The 23,303-nt window shown below is 41.5% G+C and overlaps 1 protein-coding gene across 1 annotated transcript in view; it reads left to right on the top strand.

Moving 5' to 3' along the window:
* The window catches only part of LOC101519617 (contactin-associated protein-like 5), a 384,664-nt gene extending 364,829 nt beyond the window's left edge, over positions 1-19,835 (top strand). The window contains exons 23-25 of the mRNA XM_058664176.1: positions 13,922-14,140; positions 16,741-16,812; positions 18,999-19,835. Coding sequence (XP_058520159.1) covers positions 13,922-14,140; positions 16,741-16,812; positions 18,999-19,192 — 485 coding nt within the window. The 3' untranslated portion in view covers positions 19,193-19,835. The remainder of the gene's footprint in view (positions 1-13,921; positions 14,141-16,740; positions 16,813-18,998) is intronic.
* Positions 19,836-23,303: the final 3,468 nt, after the last annotated feature.

Here is a 23,303-nt window from a genome sequence, read left to right as displayed (position 1 = left end):
TGTTTGTGTGTGAGTTCATGTATGTGGACATGCATACATGTATCTGCTTCTTCCTATGTTTTATTTACCTCCATAGAGAAGCTGGTTTTTCTATTTCCTTAACATAATCACATATTTTTATTCCACGTGAGAGAGACAGTAAGAGACAGACTAGCAGACTTCAATCTTCCATCTGCTGATTCACTCCCCAAATGCCTGTGACAACCAGTCCTGGGTCATGTTGAAGGCAATAGACTTGAATTCTATCTGGTTTGCCCACATGGACAGCAGGATGCAACTATTTGAGCCATCACCTGCTGCCTCTGAGGGTGAGCATGGACAGGTATCTTGGGAGCAGAAGAGCCAACACTTGAAACAGGTGCTCTGATTTGTAGTGTGTTCCCTTCACATTGTTTCCTAACAGATTTTGCAAACTCGTGCCCCTATGTTATCTGTCTCGAGCCCTTCTTTCCTGCTAAAGACATTGCTCATAATCCTGGAAACCCAGGACCATCTGCTCCTGTTTCAGAATGGAGTGACCAAATGACCTGGTTTCCCAGAAGAACACAATGACAGACTAAACATTTTTTTCATGTTTTTTTTTTTTTAATTAATTGAAGTGAAATTCAGTCATGTAAAATTAACCACTCTTAGTGACATTGGGTAATTTAAAAATGTGAGACTGCTATTTCTGGGTATCTCAAAACTGCTTAATCATGCAAAAAAAGAAAAAGAAAAAGGAAAAAACAAAAACCAATCTGCCCATTAAGAACTTATCTTGCTGGCTCTGTCTTCAGACCAGAGAGGGTATACCTAAGAAGCCGTTGAACTTGACTGGACAATAAGATGCTGGACTCTATGTTTGGTATACGCTTGCAATGGGGGAATCTCAACTGAACTTGAGCTGTGGTTATGCAACAAGGTGGAGGAATCCACCATGGTGGGAGGGTTTGGGGAGGGGTGGGGAGAACCCAAGTACCTATGTAACTGTGTCACATAACACAATGTAATTAATGAAGTAAAAATAATAAATAATAAAAAAAATTTATACTCTAAAAAAAAAAAAAAAAAAAAGAACTTATCTTCCACTCCACCTTCTCAGGTGCTAGCTATCAGTGTTTGTGTCTCTATTGGTTGATCCATTCAGGATATTTCACAAAAATGGAAACACACAATGGGGAACATCCTGACTCTCTTGATTATGATGCCTTTGAGATTCCAAACTTTGTAGCTTGTATCTCTACTTCATCTCTTATCATGGATGAAGAATATTTGTCTGTCTAGTATGATGCATATATATCAGGCTTTCTTTCATTCCCTTTATTTACTGGTGAATATTTGAGTTTTCTCCATATTTTAGCTAGAGTGATAAGAACTGCAAAGAGTATGTATATTTATTTTAAATTCTCTTGGACATTATTTGGCGGACTGCGGTCGTTAAAAGTCATTACGATTTGAAAGTTAACTTTGTGGAGTCATTCCAGAAAACACTGCATTTTAAATTGAATTCTCTGTGCTCCTAACCTCCTGATTTCAATTCTAATCATGTTCAATGGCATCTATAGCTATAGTCATTTCTTTGTATGACCCTGAGCATTCACACCAGTTGCCACACTTTACCTTACTGAGCCTCAAATATCGCATAATCAGGTGGTCACTGGATAACTTCCAAGGTCATTCTTTAACTCATAGCTCAGGGAGGTCCTGTGAGCAGTCAGCGTGGCAGCCAGTGGCAGGGACGGAGGGAGAAAGGCCTCCAAGTCCACAGAGCTGTTGTGTGAGCAGTGAGCAGCTGCTTCTGATCCATGGCAGCCAGTCCATTCTCTCTGAAATTATCATAGACTGCCAAGTGACCCTTAAAGTTTATTCTGGTTTGGAACATTGTGTGATTATGTGATAGATGGAAGTTTAACAAAACTTCAAATATTCTAATGAGAAAGTTACTCCAAGGTCTTATTTCATTTGCTGTTGTTGTAGGAACAAAATAGCAAATGGGGGAAGTGAAAGCTGGTTTTGCTGCTTCACATTGATTAACTTTTGAACTACAAGTGAAGCACTTCCAATATCTAATGTAAATTGAGCTTGATGATATTCCTAGCTAAAATGACATATATTTAATGATCAATTTAAATAGAAATGTGGATCTGATATGCTCTAGCTTTCAGCTTGTGAGAATCCAGACTTTCTCCTGTCCCCTGCCTATCTGCATAGTGTGATTCTTCACTCCTCGTGTGGACTTCCGTGCTTGTTTCTGTGCGTAGTCCAGCCATACAAGCCAGGTTTCCCATGGAAGGCTGCATTCATTCATTCAGTGTGCACTGCTCACACACGAGCATGCTTGTGTCTGTCAGAGCCCTGCCTTCTCATTTGAAATGTGTCATTACTGCTTTCTGTGGTCATCATGATTATTCCTCATACTGTGTCATTTTCTTTGAAATCATTGTAGGAAGGCATATTGCAGTAGGCACCTCTCTACTCCAGAATAAGAAATGTATTCCCAATGGAACTGCCCAGTGTGTCTTGACAGTAGGATGGTGGAATTTCTAGCATTCTCTATACCTACAATGTCAGGATACATGAAAATGTGGAATGATGGACCTGTGACAGTTGTTGAAGGACTGTACTATTGTTATAGGGGAAAACACTGGAGAGAATGGGAATAGTGAGGGCGGAAGGGAGAGGCTCAGAACCTAAGGAACTGTATATTTCAAATTTTAAAAAGGGAATCAGGAAATTATTACTGTGAAAAACAAATATAAGAAACATACCTTTTAAAATAACTAATGATGATTTCAAATTTTGGTCTTCCCCCCAAAATAATGTAATTTCTTAGAAAATGGTATTGAGAACATGACTCTATAATACTAATAAAATTTCTGAAATAGAAAAAAAGGAAATATAATAAGTCACAGATTTTTCTTCAAAACGGCTTTTTTTTTTCTATTTATTTGATATTTTCAAGAAGCAGAGAGACAGAGGAGATAGTCCCATCTGCTTGGTTCACTTTCCAAATGTCCTAAGGCTGGTTTGGGTCTGTCTGAAACCTGGAGCTGGAAATTCATTCCAAATCTCCTACCTGGGTGGAGAGGAGACAATCATTTGAATATCACCACCACCACCGCCTCCCCTCCTACAGGGTCTTCGTTAACAGGCAGCTGGTGTCAGGAGCAGACCAAATGTGATGCTTGTGTCTGCACTGACTTTTCCTTTAAAGATGTATCTATTTTTACTGAAACCACAGTTTTACAGAGAGAGGAGCAAAAGAAACAAAGATCTTCCACTTGCTGGCCCACTCCCCAAATGGCTGCAATGGCTCGAACTGAGCCCATCTGAAGCCAGGAGCTTTTACCAGCTCTCCCATGCGGATACAGAATCCCAAGGCTTGGGGCCATCCTCTACTCTCTTCCCAAGCCTCAAGCAGAGCGGTGGAATAGTAAGTGAACTGGCCAGAACAGGAATGTATGCCCATGTGGAATCCTGATTTGCACGGGAAGGATCAGCCAACTGAGCCATTGTGGCAAAACCTTCACTGGCTTTTTAACCTCTAGTTTAAATCCCAATCTTTGAATGAATTCAAGCAGGAAGGGGGCAAAATTCTTAAATATAGCAATTTCTTGTTTCTTCCTAGGGATCTTTTCTAAGCTGTTATTGTTATTTTTTTTATTACAGTGTGGAGGGCGTTTTTAGGCATTTACTCAAATGTTTCCTTATCACATAGTTGGTATTTACTGACTAAATTAAATGTTGTTATGCCTCTTCTGTGTTACTACCAATGCCAAGAATTACTGTAATAAAAATGGTAGCTAGTACTTTGCATTTCTATTATTGGTCTTTCATGTAATTTTTATGCATTTACACTTTTCAACAGTTTATTAAAGAATCTCAGTTATTTAAGCCAAGACAATGCTAACTTCACTGTTTTTGCTTCTGTTTCCAGGATGTCAGGAATAAATATTTTAAGACAATCATTTATTATTACATTTATGAAAGTGATTTAATTTTAATCAGCTATCATTTATTGCGCCCATGTAATTGCCCCACTTTATCTTTTAGTGTCAGAAATTGAGTAATGGATATGATGAGCAGAGAATTAAGCTTAATAAGCACTTCAGATTCAATACTGTTACCCTGATTCACTTGAAGTTTCACCACCTGGATTACTCCACCAGATCCTCTTGGTACTCCACTCTATGAATTTGCCATCATCACACTGTGAAACTGACCACTTTGAAACTTACAACTGCTTATATGTTGTTCAGTGTTGTTTCCCCACACAGAAGCTTGCTGTGCTGTTCTGTAGGATAACTGATAAGTGCCAGCTTTTGTCTGCTGCGAATAACCCTCAACTGATTTCAGTATGACATGGTATGCAAACATTCCAAGTCCTTCTCTATCAGTTGGGATGTCAAACAAATTTATCTTTTGTGGGACACCAGAGATTTGCTGGTGATATGAAACTCTCACTGTCATGGTGCTAGTTGACTTGATAATATATTATTTACACTTTCTGCCCATGCTTAACACCTCTACACTCTCCCTACTGGTGCTCTACTTCTTAAGTAAACCACTTGCACTCAAATGCAAACCTTGTAAGTGCTTCTGATGGCATCTAAATTATATCAGTCACCTATCCATTCATGACCTTGATGATTTGGTATGCAAAGCCGCATTTGGTGTGCTCTACGTCACAAAGTCTTATAAAGAATATACAATAAGAGATACTGAAATGACTGGATCCAGTGTCACTTGTGGCTGGAGATGTCATGAGGTGGTTAATTCTAGACTGCAAGGTGCATGATTGGAACTTGCCTTGGGTGTCCTGTTCCCACACAAGGAACAATGAACTTTTAGAAGACAGCATATACCACACATACATATATATTGCTCTGTATTTGCCAAGTGTCAGGCAACAAACACAATATATTTCCTTCTTTATCATATTTAAGAATCACAGTAAATATATGAGATAGAACCTGGAGTATCCATTATTGTTTTATTTTAATTTTTTGGATTTTTTATTATTATTATATTTTTGACAATATTTGCATAGTTAATTAGGGTAAAAAGGTACAAGGGCTACAGGAAAGTGGGTAAGATTATCATTTCCATATTGTTTCCTTCATGTATCTGAGGTAAAGGGAATATTGAGGGAGAAGCCCCACCCAGTCTCCTACCCACCCCAGGTCCCAGATGTGGGGCAAGCTCTGAGATACTTGCTCAAGTGGTTTTAATAGTTCACCAGTTATGAATCGCTGCCAATCTCGCCACTCCAAGCACAATGAGGTCGTTGAAGAATCCACTGATTGACATAGTCCATCATAGAGTCTCCATTTGTCCAGCACTTCGCTGCCAACATATAGCTGAGGTGGTTGATTGACCTGTTCTGTCTTCCATCTTTTCTTGGTTAGGGTTCTGAGTCTGCCATTTTGATTGGGGAGATCCCCAAAGAAACTTTGAGGTGTTCCCAGACCAGATTCTTGTATGTACTAGCAAGTTCAGGGCCCATCACATTCCATTGCCACCATCAGCTGGTGGTTGCAGTTGCTGGATTGGTTCTGTTTTCAGCCCTGACTTCCACTGGAACCAATAGGTATTGCAGTCCAGCCTGGTTCTGCCCAACACATACTCGGCCCTCACATAAACCAGTGGGAGCTGCAGCCCAGTCGGAGCAACCCACAATAACCTCCACCAGGCCCTCCCCTACCCTGGTTTGCCAGTATGTGTAGCAGACTAGTCCAGTCGGCCCCGTATCCCATTTGGCTCTCATACATGTCAATGGGTATTGAAACTTAGTTCCATCTAATCAGCCCAACTATCCAGCCCTCACGGACGTTGCTGAGTGCCTCTCTGTCTAGCCACCCCAGCCCCTGTCCTAGCTTTTTGTGCCCTCCCATGGGAGTGGTAACCCAAGAGGGAGGAGCCCACTATTTCCCTCCCAGGTCTCTCTCACTCCTGGATTATGCACTCTCCAGGTGGTTCTGTGGTTTGACTTGACAGAATTAACCCCTGTGCCAGCTTCTGCCAGCTGATGCTGCGGTTAAGCCCCAACAACCCTCACCCACTCTAATTTTGTTTGCACCAGTAGGAACAATCAGCCCAGCCGGGCTTTTCCCTGATCTAGTCCACATGAGGCGCACAGGTGTTGTAGCCCTGCCTAGTCTTGTCTGCCCCCATCCCAGCTCATGCCCTCCAGTGGGTGTAGTTGTCCAGCAAGGGAACCACCCCTTTTTCCCCACAGGCTCTGCCCGCTCCCTTCCTGGATCTCACACGAGCTGGATGGATGGGCACTGCAGTCACATCCGGTACAGGCAACCTCACTTTGGCATTCTGTATTGTGGACTGGTTTTTGTCGCGACCTAACCCGGCCTGACCCACACTCTGTTCTGGTGCTTGGATTTGCCAGTGGATGACGTGAACTGTTTCAGCCTGGTCTGCCCCCGGCCCATGCCGAATGTATGCCAGTAGGTAACTTTCCATGGCCTATTCTGGGCTGTATCCTATCATGTTTCTTGTGCTTACCTGCAGGGACTGTGTCCTGCCAGAGGAGTTGCCCAGGCTCCTCCATCAGAACCCCTCCCAATGCCAGATTTTGCGCATACCAGGGGGTCCATGAGTCAGCCCTACTCAGTTCACCTCCTGTCCTAGTAGGAATAGTAGCTTGTCCTGAATGGCCTTCAGCCCAAGCTGGTTCTTGTTGTTGGATGTTTCAGCTCAGCCATACCCACATACGGCTCACACATGGTTCAGTAAGGGTTGAGACCTAACCTAGTCCGTCCCACATCTACTCTGGTCCTCCAGGACACCAGACGGTGCTGGGGTCTGGCCGGCTTGGTGCACCCAGTCCCAGTCCACACTTGTGCCAAGGGAGACTATGAGTGTTTCCTGGCCAGAACGAAGCCCCATTCCAACCCATGCACCCCTTGGTGGGAACCTCAACCCAGTTAGGGTGTCCCCTTAGCTCTCCAGCCAGGCCTGTTCCCAGTCATAAGTCACGCACATGTCAGTGGTTGCTCTGACTCAGCTTGATTCAGCCCCTCACCTGTCCTGGCCTCTGCCTTAGACACTGTGACTTAGGCATCCCTGACTCACGCAGACCAGTAGGTGCAAGAGCCTAGCTCGGCATGACCTGTGCTCCATCCTGGTTTCTAGTTTTGCTTGTAGGCTAAGGTTTGCTCAGTCTGGCCTAGTACATCCCGTTCCATTACCAATTCACACATTAACCAGCTGTTGGAGCTACTTTGCCCAGCTTGTCCAACCCCCAGGTCTGGACCACATGTTCACCAGCAGGAGCTATGACTCACCAGGGGAGTTTCCCAAGTTCCTCCACTTGATCCACACCCAGACCCAGTTCCCATACATGCCCTTGGGTTTTAGGCCAGTGCCCAGCACAGTCTGGCCTTCCATTTGACCTTGTATGAGCTGGTGAATGTAGCAGCCCGGCCCACCCTACACCCTATTCAGAATGCACATTCAGGTGCTGCTGCCTTGACCAGTCCAGACTGCTGTGGGTTACTTTACCTGTGACTGATGCTAAGCTCCTTGGTTTAAGATGTCCTTATTCTTATTTGAAACACACATTTGCAAAGGGAAGTAGAGACACAGAGAAAGTTCTTTTGTTATCTGGCTCAATCCCCAAATGACCACAACACTAGGAGCTAAGCTGATAAATGCCAGGAATCAGGAGCTAGGAGCCAGGTGTTTCTTCCGGGTCACCCACATGGATGCAGGGTCTCAAGGATTTGGGTCATCGCCTACTGCCTTCCAAGACCACAAACAAGGATGGAAAGTGGAACAGCTGGGTCATGAACTATTGTCTATATGGGATCACAGCTTGTGCAAGGTGCGGATTTAGCCATACACATCATATGGGACTCTCCATTGCTGTTTTCAATTATAACATGATGTATCACCTTGTGATATGGTGGGTTAAGCCAGCATCTTATCAGGGTGCCAGTTTAAATTCCAGCTGTTCCCCTTGTAATCCAGTTTTTTGTCAATAAACTTGGGAAGTACCAGAATATGGCCCAAGTTCTTGGACTCTTCTATATGGGCCTTCCTCACGGAAGGGCTAAGGGAGTTCTCAGCCCCTGGTTTTGGCCTGGTCCAGCCCCTGACACTATGAACCTAAGGATAGAAAATTTTCTCTCTCCCTCCCTCTAGCACCCCGCTGTGTATAACTTTTCCTTTAAAATAAACCGCTAAATATGTATGCACTATATATATATGTGTGTATGCATACATATACATATATACATATATATGTAATCCCATAATTTGATAGCCTAAAAATCAAACATGTTGCAATGCCTCATCATTTCACAGGCTAACAATTTTCATGGGGCTTGCTGAGTAGGTTCATCATTTCCTGGGATGTGGTATTTAATGAATGGCTGGGACAGTCCAAAGGATCTAAGTGGATTCCCTAACGAGTTTCTCTGCAGGAGCACCTGAAGAGCTGAGGCCAGCTGGCACCTCTCACTTCACTGAGTCTCAGAGCCTCTCCATATTACCCGTTCATCGAATGTGTCAGCCCTCTTGGAAACGGACACTGTAGCTGGTAGTTCATCATTTCCAATGAGTTCCATTGGAGAAATCAGTCCACAAATTCAAGGTTAAATATGTCCAGTATAGCTACATGTGTGGGTGCTGTGCTGATGCCTGTGTTAAAAATCAGGAGACAGGGCCTGGAGTGGTAGCTTAGCAGCTAAAGTCCTCGCCTTGCATGTGCTGGGATCCCATATGGGCACCAGTTCTAATCCTGGCAGCCCTGCTTCGCATCCAGCTCCCTGCTTGTGACCTGGGAAAGCAGTTGAGAACAGCCTAAAGCCTTAGGATTCTGCACCAGCGAGGGAGACCTGGAAGAGGTTCCTGGCTCCTGGCTTCAGATTGGCTCAGCTGTGGTCATTCCTGTCACTTGGTGAGTGAATCACAAGACTGAAGATCATCCTCTCTCTCTCTCCTCCTCTCTGTATTTCTGCCTTTCCAATTAAAATAAATAAATCTTTAAAAGAAATCAGGTGACAAACTGAAAGGTGTGAGTCTTCAAAACATGTACTATTAATAAACAATTGGATGTAGAACCAGGCAGCCTGGTTTATTGATTATGGAAATCCATATCTGGAGGAAAAAAATGCAGCAATGTTTAATTGAAATAAGGTGGAGTGAAGGAAGTTTATTTGTCAGTGGGGATTTGGGCCAGAGTTTGTTATCAGGCTAGCCAATATTCAATCCCATTCTTGGTCTCCTTAATTAATTCTTTTAAAACTTGGTTTCCATGTCAGTGTTTAAGTGAACAGTGTTCCCAGTTAAATACAACATGGTCATAGCTTTCGCAGAGTGTAAGACACTGTGTGACTCGTCAGAACCAATGAATCATTTGCAGCAGAAGTTTGGATTTTTCAATCTCCAGAATGGACCCTTTGTTCCCTTGCCTTCAGAACATATAGAAGCTGGGACTAGGGCTTCTGAAATACAAATCTAGGAAAAAATCCTGGTTTACTAACACTGGATCACTGAGAGAAAAAGAGAGAGAGAGAGAGAGAGAGAGAGAGAGAGAGAGAGAGAGAGAGAGAGAAAGAGAGAGAGAAAGACTCAGACTTTATTTCATCCAGTTTGTTTTGTTTTCTCCCTGATACATACAATGGAGTGCAGATTATAAACTCCTGTGTATAAATAGACTTTGTATTTTCTGAGCTCAAGTGGTCAAACAAGAGTGCTATCATTTTAGTCTAAACAGAGATACTTTTATGAAACAACAGTGACAGAAATTACTAAGAACTTGTGACTTGGCAAAGTAAACAGTCACTCATGAGTTTCTAACTCTAGAGAAGTCAGCGGAGAAACTGAGAAACTAGTATTTGTTCATATTGGGATCAGTGAAATGATTTTGGACTCTTAACTTGATAGCCACCTTACCATGTAACAGATACAGCTTAATTTTTAAGGACCAACAGCAAAAGATGGGCTGTCCAAAGCAAGGACTCCAGCTGAGAGGTGTTAGTGCCAAAGCTGGGGGCTCTGTTTTTATTGGTGTGGGTGGGAGTGGGTGTTCATAAAGAGGCTTAAAGTCCAGGAACTCCCTACCACTCCTGTGACTTCTACACTATGATTTTGGAATAACAGCTCTCAACACCAGTCAATCTTTCTGCAGACAGCATAACCAGGGCATTGTGCTCTGCTCTCATCATTCAGTATTTGATGTGCTGAATTAGTGTTTTGACTTGAAACTGAGTGCAAACACAGTTCCTGTGCTGGATCCCATACAGATATTTCTTCTGTGAAGGCTGTAATGGACTCATTGTTTTAGTTAAATATGTTATGTTGAGCCATCACTCAACCTTAGTAACTTGTTAGGCTACCAGTTGCCTAACATCTTTCATTATTAGATAGGAAGTTTGTCTTCTTGGGATGAGCCAGTATTGATGAAGATTAATAAGTGTAAGGAGAAAACATTGACCAAATTCTGAAAAACCTTCGTGAAGCATAACAGGAAGATCCACCAATGAAATACATCCATCCAACAGAATACATTTAGTGTCGTTTTTTGCAAAAATAAACTAGTTGTCTGGAATCTCTTCATGGACCTAGAAAGACTTCACACAACCTCTATGAGGCCTTAATTCTTTCATCTGTGGTACTGAGGCTACTGGTCCTTGTCTTGCAAGACTTTTGAGATCATTGAACTTGAGCAGCACAATGCTTGGTTCATAACTGATACCCAAAGGTGTTAACAAGTTCAAGGAAAACCAACCTAAGTCTAGATTCAAACTCCAGCTCTGCCACATTCGCTGGCTGGACTGGAGGCTGCTGTTCAGCCTCCTTTGTTTCTGTCTCCTCCCTTGAGTATGGGCAGGGAGATGTGCTTCTAGTGTTCTCAGATACTGAAAGCAGCATTTGGCATATTTTATGTGACCATTCTTGGTGGATGCCATGCAGGAAACAGTCACCTTTCTCAGTCTTCAGGATCAAAACAGTGACTCTACAAGCATACGTCCTAAAGATGACACCAATGATTCATAAAAGCAATGTATACGACAGCCAAATGTTAGAATCAAGGAAGATTTCCATCATCAGATGAATGAATGTATGTCATCTATACCAGATGGGATACTATTCTGCTGTTAAAAACAAACGGAAAAGAAAAATGAAGAAAGAAAAAGAAAGAAAGAAAGAAAGAAAGAAAGAAAGAAAGAAAGAAATGAATTTCAACCCTTTGTAAAAAAAATATATGCAATTGGAGGACATTAAGCTGGCTGAAATAAACAAATGTTTATGTTCTTTCTTATATATAGAAGTTAATTCAAAGAGAAAATAGAGGAGAAATAAAGAGAGTGGTAAAGAGAAAGAAAGAGAGGGAGGGAGGCAAAGAAAGAAAGAGAAATTCAGAAAATGTGTGTGTCATGATCACTGAGAATACAGTTTCACAGATTTCATTGTATCCCTTTAATTATACCCTTTAATTGTAAAGGGTATTATATTAATCAGTGGTTACTTCAAAACGTTATTTATATTTGAAATAGTCATTTTCCCCACTCATCTTGTCCAAAATGTCCAAGACGTAGAGAAGGGGAAGACAGGTAGGAGGGCATGATGGACAAGGGAGACAGGGAGCGAGGGAACATGACTGTGTCCTTAGAATTATAGCTATAACCCACACTGAATCTAATAAAAATGAATGAAAAATCAAAATAATAAAACGAAGTTTTCATAAAACGTAGGGCAGTTCCTCAATCTTTGAAATGTGTCAAAAATTTTTAACAGTTTCTAAATATAGGAAGAAGTTAAAAAGAAGTAGCAGTGATTTGTTGCCACAAGTAAGCATTTGTTCCTTGTTCAAATCTCAGTCCTACTCCTCATTCTAGCTTCCTGTTAAAGCACGCCATGGGAAAAACCTGGTGATGGTGTAAGTGCTTAATTCTTTGTAACACATGTAGGAGGCACAGAGACTGTTTCTGGCTGCCAGCTTCAGTGTGACCCAGCTCTGAATGTTGCAGGCATTTGAAAAAGGAACCAGTGGATGGAGAATTTATCTCAATTAAATAAAATAATAAAGAAATAATACTTGGGCCTCACACTGTGGCCTAGCAGCTAAAGTCCTTGTCTTGAATGCGCCAGGATCCCATTTGGGCACCGGTTCTAATCCCAGTGACCCTACTTAACGTTCAGCTCCCTGCTTGTGGCCTGGGAAAGCAGTCGAGGACAGCCCAAAGCCTTGGGACCCTGCACCCGAGTGGGAGACCTGGAAGATGCTCCTGGCTCCTGGCTTCAGATTGGTTCCAGCTGTTGCAGCCACTTGGGCAGTGAACCATCAGATGAAACATCTTCCTCCCAGTCTCTCCTCTTCTATGTAAATATGCTTTACAAAAAATAAGCAAATATTTTAGAAAAAGGAAATAATACTTAAAGCAGGAAAATACTGATTAAATTATATGAAATACTTAGAGAATTAAAATACTTAAAATACTTAAAATACTGTATTTCTTTCTAAAGGAAAATTTTCATGAATAACTAGAGAGTGCTTATCTTCTTACTGTATGTGTTTAATATACGGAGTGATCTTTTTTTAGCACATAGTGAGTTGACATCTTCTTATCTATTTTAGAATGTTCTTGTAACAATTTGCCACTGTGCTTTTAAGAGAAAGAAATGAGATGCTGAGTAATATTCCTACAAATTTAAAGAAAATGACACATGGATCTTGCTGCAAGTCATAAATGATTGCATTTGAACCTGGCACAATGGCTCAGTGGCTAAATCCTTGCCTTACAAGCACCAGGAACCTCTGTGCATATCAGCTGTCCCACTGTCTATCTAGCTTCTGACTTGTGGCCTCTAAATGCAGTAGAAAATGGCCAAAAGCTTTGGAACGCTGCATCCAGGTGAGAAACCCAGAGGAGGCTCCTGGTTCCTGAGTCTGGATTGACTCAGCTCTGGCTATTGCAGTCACTTGGGGGTTGAACCAAGGGACAGAAGATCTTTCTCTCCATGCCCGCTTCTCTCTGTAAATCCACCTTTCCAATAAAAATAAACAAATATAAAAAAATATAGGATTGCATTCCAATTTTTATGAATATATTCAGACTTTCTTTAGGAAGTCTAAAGCTGGCATGGAAAATCCATTCTCACCTAGTAGATACAGAGCTTGAATAGAAAGGCAATGTTTACAGGAGGCTTAATCAGTAAAACTGATGCAGGTCAATGAAGCCTCTTTTGACTTCCAATATGTCTAAATCTCCTTATTTTTCCTCTTGTAAAATTATGGTGTGATGTGTTGTAATGTTTGCTGCAGTGGACTTATAGTTTTTTTCCAGAATGCATAAATAAATGGCGATGGGAACAATAACACAACTTCATCAAACTTCTAAAGTATAGAATGAACTTATAGCTTTTGTTAGTATTCAGTAAGTGAATGAATGAATATTTAGAAGTTTGGAATGATTTTATGTCAAAGCATAAATGTCCCTTGAAGATTCTTTTCTTTTTTTCCCTTCCTTCTTTGTTTCCCTCCCTCCTCCTCTTCTCTCCTCCTCTCCTCTCCTCTCCTCTCCTCTCCTCTCCTCTCCTCTCCTCTCCTCTCCTCTCCTCTCCCCTGCTTTTCTCTCCTCCACCCTTTCCTGCCCTCCCCCTCCTTCCCCTCCTTTCCTCCCTCTTTCCTTCCTTCCTTCCTTCCTTCCTTCCTTCCTTCCTTCCTTCCTTCCTTCCTTCCTTCCTTCCTCCCTCCCTCCCTCCCTCCCTCCCTCCCTCCCTCCCTCCCTTCGTTAATGAAATGTGATTGATGTGTTGATTCTTATGGTGGGATGGAGCTGGAGACAGGAGAGGAATGGAGGGGGCAAGTTTTCATTAGTTAAAGAGTAACCATGTATTTTCTGTAATTTCAGATATTTTTCAAACATAACATGCACCATGATTTTTTAAGAGATCTCTGATTGTTTTGATATTCCAGAAAGCTTTGTCCTGGATCCTGAAGTTGCTAAAGCAAACACCTTTGGTTTTCTCGGATGCCTGTCTTCAGTTCTTTATAACCACATAGCACCATTAAAGGCAGCCCTGCGTCACAGCACCACTGCTCCTGTGACTGTCCAAGGGACGTTGGCAGAAGCCAGCTGTGACTCCACGCTGGAAGTTGATGTCAATGCCATGATCACTGAGCATTCTTCATCAGGTACTTTTCAGAGAATGTCCCAGGGGAATCCCTTATGAACATTATCTTTAAGATGCTTATAGGGCCTGGTGCCATGACTCTATTGGCTAATCCTCTTCCTTGCAAGTACTGGGATCCTATATAAACAGCAATTCAGGTCTCTGCTGCTTGACTTCCCGTCTAGTTCCCTCATGGTGGCCTGGGAAAGCAGTAAAGGATGGTCAAAAGCCTTGGTACTCTGCACCTACATGGGAGACCTAGAAGAAGCTCATGAGGTCCTGGCTTTGGATCAGTACAGTTATGTACATTGCAGCGACATGGAGAGAGAGTAAACTAGCAGAGGGAAAATATTTCTGCCTCTCCTTCTCTTTGTAGATCTATGTTTCCCATAAAGATAAATAAATCTTTTTTAAATAAAAACTATTTATAGTTTGAGGGGTTGATTAACATTATGGAACACATTGATTATACCTGGTTTAAGATCATGGCTGCTTTCTGAAAAAAAAAAGCCATGTAACATCATCATTCATAAATATCCTCTTGCTTAAACACTTCTTAAAAATCTTTGCGATATGTTTCAGTTACTGATGTTCTATGTTGTCCAATATATCTGGGATTTATTTAATCAAGTATGATGAGGTGACAGTCATGAAAACATCTGTCTTTTACAGAAGAGTTTGCTATGGCTCCCAAAGAAAGTGCCACTCTGAGCCACCTAAGGAGACATGGGATTGGTCAAGAGGCAAAAGGAAAGTGAGACAATGGTGACTCAGTGACCTGGTTGTGGTTTCTATGGGAAGCAATGGATGAGGGTGCATGGTTTGCAACACGTATTGTTTTCAAATTTTACCAAAAATGCCTACATGTAACATGGGGTTTTACAGATAGAGGTGCTGAGGAGAGTGTGAGATTTTTGACAAAGCTCACCAGATTATCGATAGCGTCCTGCCCTCCCATTACTGCCCCGACACACGTTAAGGACGATGGAGGTAGATGTTGAAAGACTATTCTTACGGATGAACGTATCATAGGCAAATATTGAAACAGACTAATTTTGTTAGGAGGAGAGGATTGAAAATTGATCTATGGTCTTCCAATTGTTAAAGAAAACTTGGACACATGAGGAATGAGAGGAAGCACTGCTGGAATGCTTCTCTCACCTCCCTTTTGGTCACTCTGCAGTAGGCCTTCCTCAGGATTAACAGGCATGACATTTATTTTTTTTACACATTGGCTTTTATGATATTGACACTTCAATCACATTAGATGCGAGTCAGTTACTTTCAGCTTTCATAAATAATAGAATGAATTAATTGAGATAATGCACATTATTGTGTCATCATAAAAATATTCTAAGAATGAATGGATCTGGACCAGGTCAAGGGCCCTTGGCTTGTAATCTTAAAGCAGTTCATAGGCTAACAGTGATGAACCAAGAAAAAGGGCATGATTGGAATCCTAGAGTGTGGTTAAGAGTTGAATATTTCGGGCCAGGCACAGTAGCCTATCAGCTAAAGTCCTCGTCTGGGATGTGTCAGCATTCCATATGAGTGCAGGCTCTAATCCTGGTAGCCCCACTTTCCATCCAGCTTCCTGCTTGTGGCATGAAAAAGCAGTCGAGGACAGCCCAAAGCCTGGGAACCTGCACCCACGTGGGAAACCCAGAAGAGGCTTCTGGCTCCTAGCTTCGGATTGGCTCAGCTCCAGCTGTTGTAGTTGTTGGGGAGTGATGATCCTCCTCACTGCCTCTCCTCCTCTATGTATATCTGACTTTGCAATAAAAATAATTGAGTATAAAAAAAAACAGTTGAATATTTCAAATGTACTAGGGGACATTCCGAGAGAGGTGGCATGGTGGCATAGTGGACTACTGTTTGCAGAATGGTAATTTATGGAAAATTTCATAAACGAATGAATTCGTTTCAGATTCCTTCTTTCTCTCCCTGCAATTTACTTTGAAGGGGATATGGTCATTTTTTTTTTTTACCTCTTCTGCATTCTCATTTCCACCTCTCCTTTGCATACCTGCCACCAACTAACACACTTACTTTAATACACAAGCTTGTCACTATCACACCATAGTTTTTCCATGTGCATACATGCTTGCCAATTAGCTACACACTCATCTTTCTATGCTTACAGAGACCAAGTCTTTCCTTCCTTTGTTTTTTTAAGTTTTTACTTTTGTTGGAAAGTCAGATATACAGAGGAGAGACAAGAGAGAAAGATATTCCATCCACTGATTCATCTGGCCATGACAGCCGGAGCTGAGCTGATTTGATCTCAAGAGACAGGATCTTCTTCCAGGTTTCCCACATGGGTGTAAGTTCAAGCATAGGAACCATTCAGTGATAGGAAAGAGCACGTGAGGGCATACAGACAAGACACTGCCATCGCCTGACTCAGCAGCTCATCTCAGAAGCTACCTGGAAGTGATCATGTTCTGGAACTATGAAGTATAGTTGTGCACATTGCTTTTCTGTTACCTGTGTTTATTTTGGCTCCCTTCAAGATGTCAATTCAACTATTTGAGAGCATCAGGTATGATCCACAGGTATATCACCCCCTCTGCCTCAGTGCTTGACTGAAGAGTGAAGTTTGATATCTCTTCCTCCTTTTAGATTCCTTTGGGAAGGTGGATGAGCGGGAACCACTCACCAACGCGGTTCAAAGTGATTCGGCAATTATTGGAGGTAAAGCATTCAGTGTCATCAAAAGCAGAGAGCATACAAACAGTCCTCCATTCTGGGGAAAGTTATTCAAGGCTTCCTGAACCAGGAAGCCCACCTGGTATGCAGCACTATGAGTCTTTCTTCAACAGTCCCCTGTGCTGGGGTCACAAGCATCTGCTCTGAGAGCCTCTGATGCTCCATAGGTCATTCTGCTTATGATTCATCAGTCAGCTAAACACCAGCAACAGCTGGAACATTCATTTGCAGGAATCAGACTCTAGCCTGTTCACCGCATCCAGTTGTCATGTTTCCCAAAGCATTGACAAAGCAGACCAATAAAACTGTAATTGTGAAGCAGCTCTGTTGCAGCAGACAGATGGGTGAAGATACAGTCCTGTCAGTTTTTGCAACCAAGTGATATGAGTTAGATTTAAACAGCAGGGATATGCCCATGGAATTGGAGTTTTCAATCCAGCTGCACAAACTAGTACAGATGTAGTTCTTCCCAGCTCTGCCGAGTGTATCTCCCACCCTCTGCCGCCTGTTTCCATCCTCGCAACCCTCCACATTTTTTATTCAGACTTGACTCTATGGGTCTGTATAAAGAATATAAGCATAGAGGTAAGCAATAAAAGACTCAGGTACAGCTCCGCTGGAATCCACAGCCTGGCTGGGGAGGTGAATGGTCAACAGACAAGAGGAAACAGAGATTTGGCGGTGGGGAGAGAATGGTACACCCTGACAGTCTAACTGTAAGCAGCACAAACTATTACCTTTCTTTACAGAAACTCCTCAAATACAAAAGCTGCATTTCAGCTTCAGGGAAGAGGGTTCAACCTGATTCTTTTCTGGATAGAAATCATTGTGTGAATGAGAACATTGCCGCAGCTCTCCTTCACATTATTTCTCATTTGCAAGTGGAGAAGAAGACTTGGTTTTCTGCTTGCTTTTTGTCAAACTTTGTGTGGGTCTCTGTAAGAGTCGGCAAGTTACTCCAGTCCCTGGGGAAAGTTTCCAAATGTGTTCGCTAACTCAATATTCCAGGCATCTTCAAATGGAAAACTGTTGCCTGTTTCATCTCTGCTTAAACTTGAGATCCACTCATAAGAATTACTCAGAGCCACTCTTCTTGTTCATACATTTGTTATTTTGAGTGGTTTTACTCCGAGTTGCCCTGTAATAGTTGGAGAATGTGTAATGTGATGATTTATAAATATATTTTGAATGCATAAATATACATCCATACTCTATAAGTATATGGTATTTAAAACATAGAAATATAATTACATTCTAAAATGTCACAAAACCTTAATCACAGTCTTAGCTCTGAAAAAACATCGTGAAAAACTTCTAATGAAAATATTTAATTCTTCAATTACTGTGTTTATGCTCACCATGGTGCATGGTTTACAAAAGGCAGCTTTCCAAACTAGACAAGTTTTTAATCAATATTTACACCACCTAGGAAGAAAAATATAGCAATGGCATCTGCATTTATTAGGAATTAAGTTGTTGATTACTGTAAACATCTTTGGCTGTTTTGTGAGAAATCTATATTTGTGTTGAGACACATTGTCCCATTTCCACATTTTGCATAGCCTTTTCATGTCGCAAGAGCCTCCATAGAAGAGGTAGAGTGAGAATATAATGGGACTGGGCTGAAACTTGCCACTTTGAGGACTCACCCTACCTGTGAACTATCCCGTGACTATCAGGGCGCTCCAGTGTTAGGAATGCCTTAAAGTGCTAATCAAATTTTCATGATTAGTAATGATTTTTTTTTAGGAACACATGGTGTAAATTTGCATGCAAGTAGCATGCATGTGGATGAAAGACATTTAAATATTTTTTTTATTTAAGATGTGAAATATCTCGAAATATTTCGTTGGTAGGTAACCAAAAAATGTGCCAGTTACAAATGATTTCAACACCCTGTTCAAAACAGATTATGAAAAAAGTTAATTTTTACGGGTGAAATCTCCTAGTCAATGAAGTATGGACATGTATACTTTTATTAAACTGCCTCCCAACTTAGTGTGAAAGAAGAGGCTTTTTCTGAGATGAAGGCTGAAGGTCCTGCAGCAGAAACTGCTGTTTGTATTTGTTTGGTTACTTTACTTTTCCCTTCTGCTCCATTTCCTCCTTCTGTAGGAAGGCAGGGACACTGTCCTCATGTCCACCTCTCTCCCCTCCCCCTCCCTCTGCAGGGGTCATAGCCCTGGTGATATTCATCATCGCCTGCAGCATCGCCGTCATGATCCGCTTCCTGTACCAGCACAAGCAGCCCCTTCGCACAAGCCAGATGAAGAAGGAATACCCTGAAGATTTGGCCAGCGCCTTCAGAAACGAGATTGACTTACAGGACACAGCGAATGAGCGTAAACGGGAGTATTTCATCTGAAAACCTTCAGGGTCACCTAATACTCTCCTTTTGTAGTTCTTATTTTTTTTTTCCTTCTCATTCTTGAATCTGAATGTTCAGCTGGGCCATTCTCTTTCTCTGAATTGTTTGCCATCTGGATTTTGGAACCTCCTTGCATCCACCACAGTGTCAATATCCTTGATCCAGCTTAAGAGACCAGGCAGCTGCAGCTACTCCCTTCTGCTCTGACACCATCATGGTGAACATGACTTCTCAGGGCACTGATGTTACTGCCCTGAGCAAGGAGACACATGTGTGCACAAGTGCATACTCAGTCCTGTGTTCCTCACTTTTGCACCCATTTTTCTGGCAGATTGCTTTGAATTTTAACTCCACGACGTTAGGCTCACAGGGTGATCCCTGACAACCTCTCCTTTCAAGTCCATTCATGCCAGGGAACCTAGGACATTGGAAAAGGAGTAAGAGGTGTGCCTGTGCTCCATTAAATGTCCTCAGCAGAGGCAGCCCCTGGCCCTAACTCCTCACTTGTAACCTCAATGACACTTGTGCCCTGGATATTTTCAAATGCAGGCTTGCTGGTAGTAGGGAGCAATTGGTTGTTTATTGCTGACTTCATCTCCTGGCACTGCGACTGTAGAACAGCACAGAAATAGCATAATCTTTGAGGAAGCATGAAACTAGTAGCCTGACTTTGGGAGGTAAAAGGAGAACTTCTCGATGCTTCATAACTTTATAACTGCTGTTTTCACTCTTTCACTCTTATTTATTGATTATTAAATTGAGATAATATATATGCTGTCACAGCATGAAGAAGTTCAAATATTGAGTTTAAAATAGAATTTGGTTCCACAAACAAGCTAAAATATTGTCACTGAATATTAAACAAAAAGTGAAAAACAAAAGAAAAAACACTGCATGAAAGGCAGTAAATATGAAACAGTTCTTCCCTACAACCTGTGCATTGACCACTTGGTGCACAAATTGAATGCAAGTTTATAGATGCCACGATCTAGAACAAAGGTAGAGTATCCACTTCATCCACTGAGCTGTTTCCAGTGAATTTTGGATTCTCTAAATTGCATGGCATTCTGTTCACCATCAGTTTGCCCACAACTTGATTTCCGAGAAGCCCATCCAATTGATAGCACAGTGTTTTCAAAGATTCCACGTACCATAAGCATAAGGATCTTCTCCTCACGTGCAGCTCTTTTGCAGCTTCTACTTCTAAGTGGGCTGATGGAACATATCAGAGCCCCTTGTGATGGCAAAACAGCGAAGTGATACCTTCAGGAAGACACCTTGATTGCATTCCTAAGATAAAGGTGAGAGTCCAGATGATTTTTGCTGTAGTAAAATGCATCATTCTTGACCATGGCCCTTCTTGGAGAAAAGGCAGAAGAGACACCAAGACTGTCAATATAGTGATGCACAGGTGTGGAAAATAGGCGTGTTTCTGCTTTGCAAGGCACATTTCATATGGAAAATAACTACAGCCTGCTTTCAAGCAGCCTTGGTGTTCAGCAGATGTTCTGTCTTCTTCCTGGTGGTTCCCTCTCATCTGCTATTCAATTCTGCCCTGTATCAATAGACTGACTGGTTCTATCCAGCTGCCAGCTCACAGCTTTGTTTTCTGTATAAAGCTCTTGGGGTTCAGATTTAATTTGGGACCCTAATATTTTTTCAACTTTATGCATACACAATCTCTCCTTAAAATTTTTTACAGTTTTTTTGCATTAAAAGGCAATCATTTTAATTCTGTCCTTTCTAGCGATAGCCTCATAAATGCATTTTAAAATAATTCCAAAAAGGTCACTTTTTCCCTTTCTAGCATTAATAAGATGAGTGATCTTTTAACAAGATGGAAGACAGTAAAATACCAATTCCTCTTACCCTTTCTTCCCCTTTCTCCAATTTTCACTATTGCATTTTCCTTTTTTTATTAAAAGTCTGCATAAACCAGGCTTTGGCTTGGCTGAAATGTCTCTGTCCCCTGAAACGAAATCCACCATGAAGTGTAATGGGGTTAGACTGTGGCATCTCCAGTTATGAAATGGAAGGTGAAGGAAAGTATGATAAAGCTGGGATTCTTTCTAATCCAAGTCTCAGAAGTGAGGAAAGTCACTTGCTGACTTGTGCTGGTAGAAAAGATGGAGAATGAGCAAAGGCCACCTCGGAGTGCTTTATGTTCTCAGCTGCCTACAAGCTTGTACTTACCTGGGTGTGGTGTGAATGTTGATGTGAAGCTCCACCCTAAGCACATCTGCACCCCTGAATCCACTGGTACTTTCCTGCACATGTGGAACACATAGTTAAGTACATTACACCCGACATACCAAAAGGTGTGTTCAGCAAAAGCCCAGCCTTCAGTTCTCAGTGTACCTACAGAATCGGGGCTAAGTAGAGTTCTTTTTACAGGACTAGATGTTTTATAACTCCAAGGTGCTCTACAATTTCCACTAGATGTATAGAAAACAAACAACCAAAATGCACCTTGCAAAGCAAAATACAAATTACAGTTTGAAATAAGTGTGAATTATAACTGTCTCCTCTGTGCCAGCAAGATCCACTGTTCTTATGCAGTGTTTTAACTGCCTGTCTCATTCTTTGAGCGGCTATAGATATCTACTTTTGACAGCATCCCAATCCTAATATGACAGCATCCCAATCCCAATATTACATGTGGAACCCACATATAATGTACAAATGAATATTTGGCTTATTTACTTGGAAGGAGGGGGCAGTGAGATAAAGAGAGAAAAAATCTCTACACTGCTGATTATTCCCCATGGACAGGGCTGGTCAAGGCTGAATCCAGGAGCCAGGAGTTCCACTTGAGTCCAACAAGTACTTGGGCCACTGCTCCCTGATTTCTCAAGTGCATTAGCAGGGAGTTGGATGTGAAACAGAACATCCAGAACTTAAACTGTCACTCCACTACAGAATGTGTTTTAGGTTTGTGACTTAATCCCAAACACTACAACACTGGCCCTAATGTCTCTTTATTTTCATGGTCTTCATGCTCCCTGGATTCATGCTTTGGCCAAGTGGACCTCCATTATCTCCTCCACTTGTTCAAGTGGAGTTTTGGCAAAAAGACTTCATGGAATATTATCACTTCACAGGGGAACTAAAAACATGAATACAGTTTCATTTGCTAAGGCATCAATTTCATTATTAATAGTATTTTCATCAAACTTATGTGTTTCTCAAGCAACATTCTGCTGGTGTTCCCAACATCTGTCCTGCCTGCCTCCCTTTGAATTCTGCCAGTAACAGCTACCCATCAAAAGCTCTTTGTAACACCAGGTCAATATTCTTAAGCTAAAGGCTTTCACGTGGTTAGTCCTCAGTCAATCTACAGGTCAAGTGTAGATTAAATAAATAAATACGTTTTGTGTTCCTTCAGGTAGCAGAGGAGATTAATACAGGAAGACACAGATACTCTCAAAACCTATACCCGAATGCTGTTTTACTTCTCTCATGTAGTTTTGAAATGTTTTCTTTGAAAGACATGTAATATAATTGAATTACTTCCATTGTCTCTTTTTGATACTTTCTTAACTTCACTCATACGCTTCCCTGTGAAGCCACCGTATTTGCAGGTTTTATTCCATCTAGTTCTCAGCTCTGCCTTCACGCATTGCACATAGCTGGACAGCATAAAGGGGGCAAAATAAAATCCACACACATACATGCACACACTTTATAAACACAGGTCTGTTTTCTCAAGTTTTTAACAGGGAGTTTTCCTGAATGTCTTTTTTTTTTTTTTTTTTTTTTTTTTTTTGCCTGGAAGAGAAAGACATGTGTTGTTAGTTGAATCCCCCAATGTGTTGTTAGTTGAATCCCTCATAGGAAATTTTAATATCAAACCACTTCGCTTTATGTGACTTTGTTCTCTTATTTTGCATTAAAGTACTCCGGAGAATAGAAAAGCACACATTTTTAGTAAAACACTGTGCTTTGTATGCTAGTTGTCTTTCATAATGTTTATAGTCTACAAAATGGCTGAATGTACATAACCAAAGTAGCGATGCAAAGGTTGGCTCCAGGGTTTTGATCACCTTGTGATCTAAAAAGGTGTTGATTCAAACTGAAGTGGAAGAAGAAATTCATGGCAGGAATTGGT

This window comes from Ochotona princeps, chromosome 5 (assembly GCF_030435755.1).
Source record: "Ochotona princeps isolate mOchPri1 chromosome 5, mOchPri1.hap1, whole genome shotgun sequence".
Classification (NCBI taxonomy): Eukaryota; Metazoa; Chordata; class Mammalia; order Lagomorpha; family Ochotonidae; genus Ochotona; species Ochotona princeps.
The sequence above is the reverse complement of the archived record's forward strand: the minus strand, read 5'-3'. Positions and strand labels throughout refer to the sequence as shown.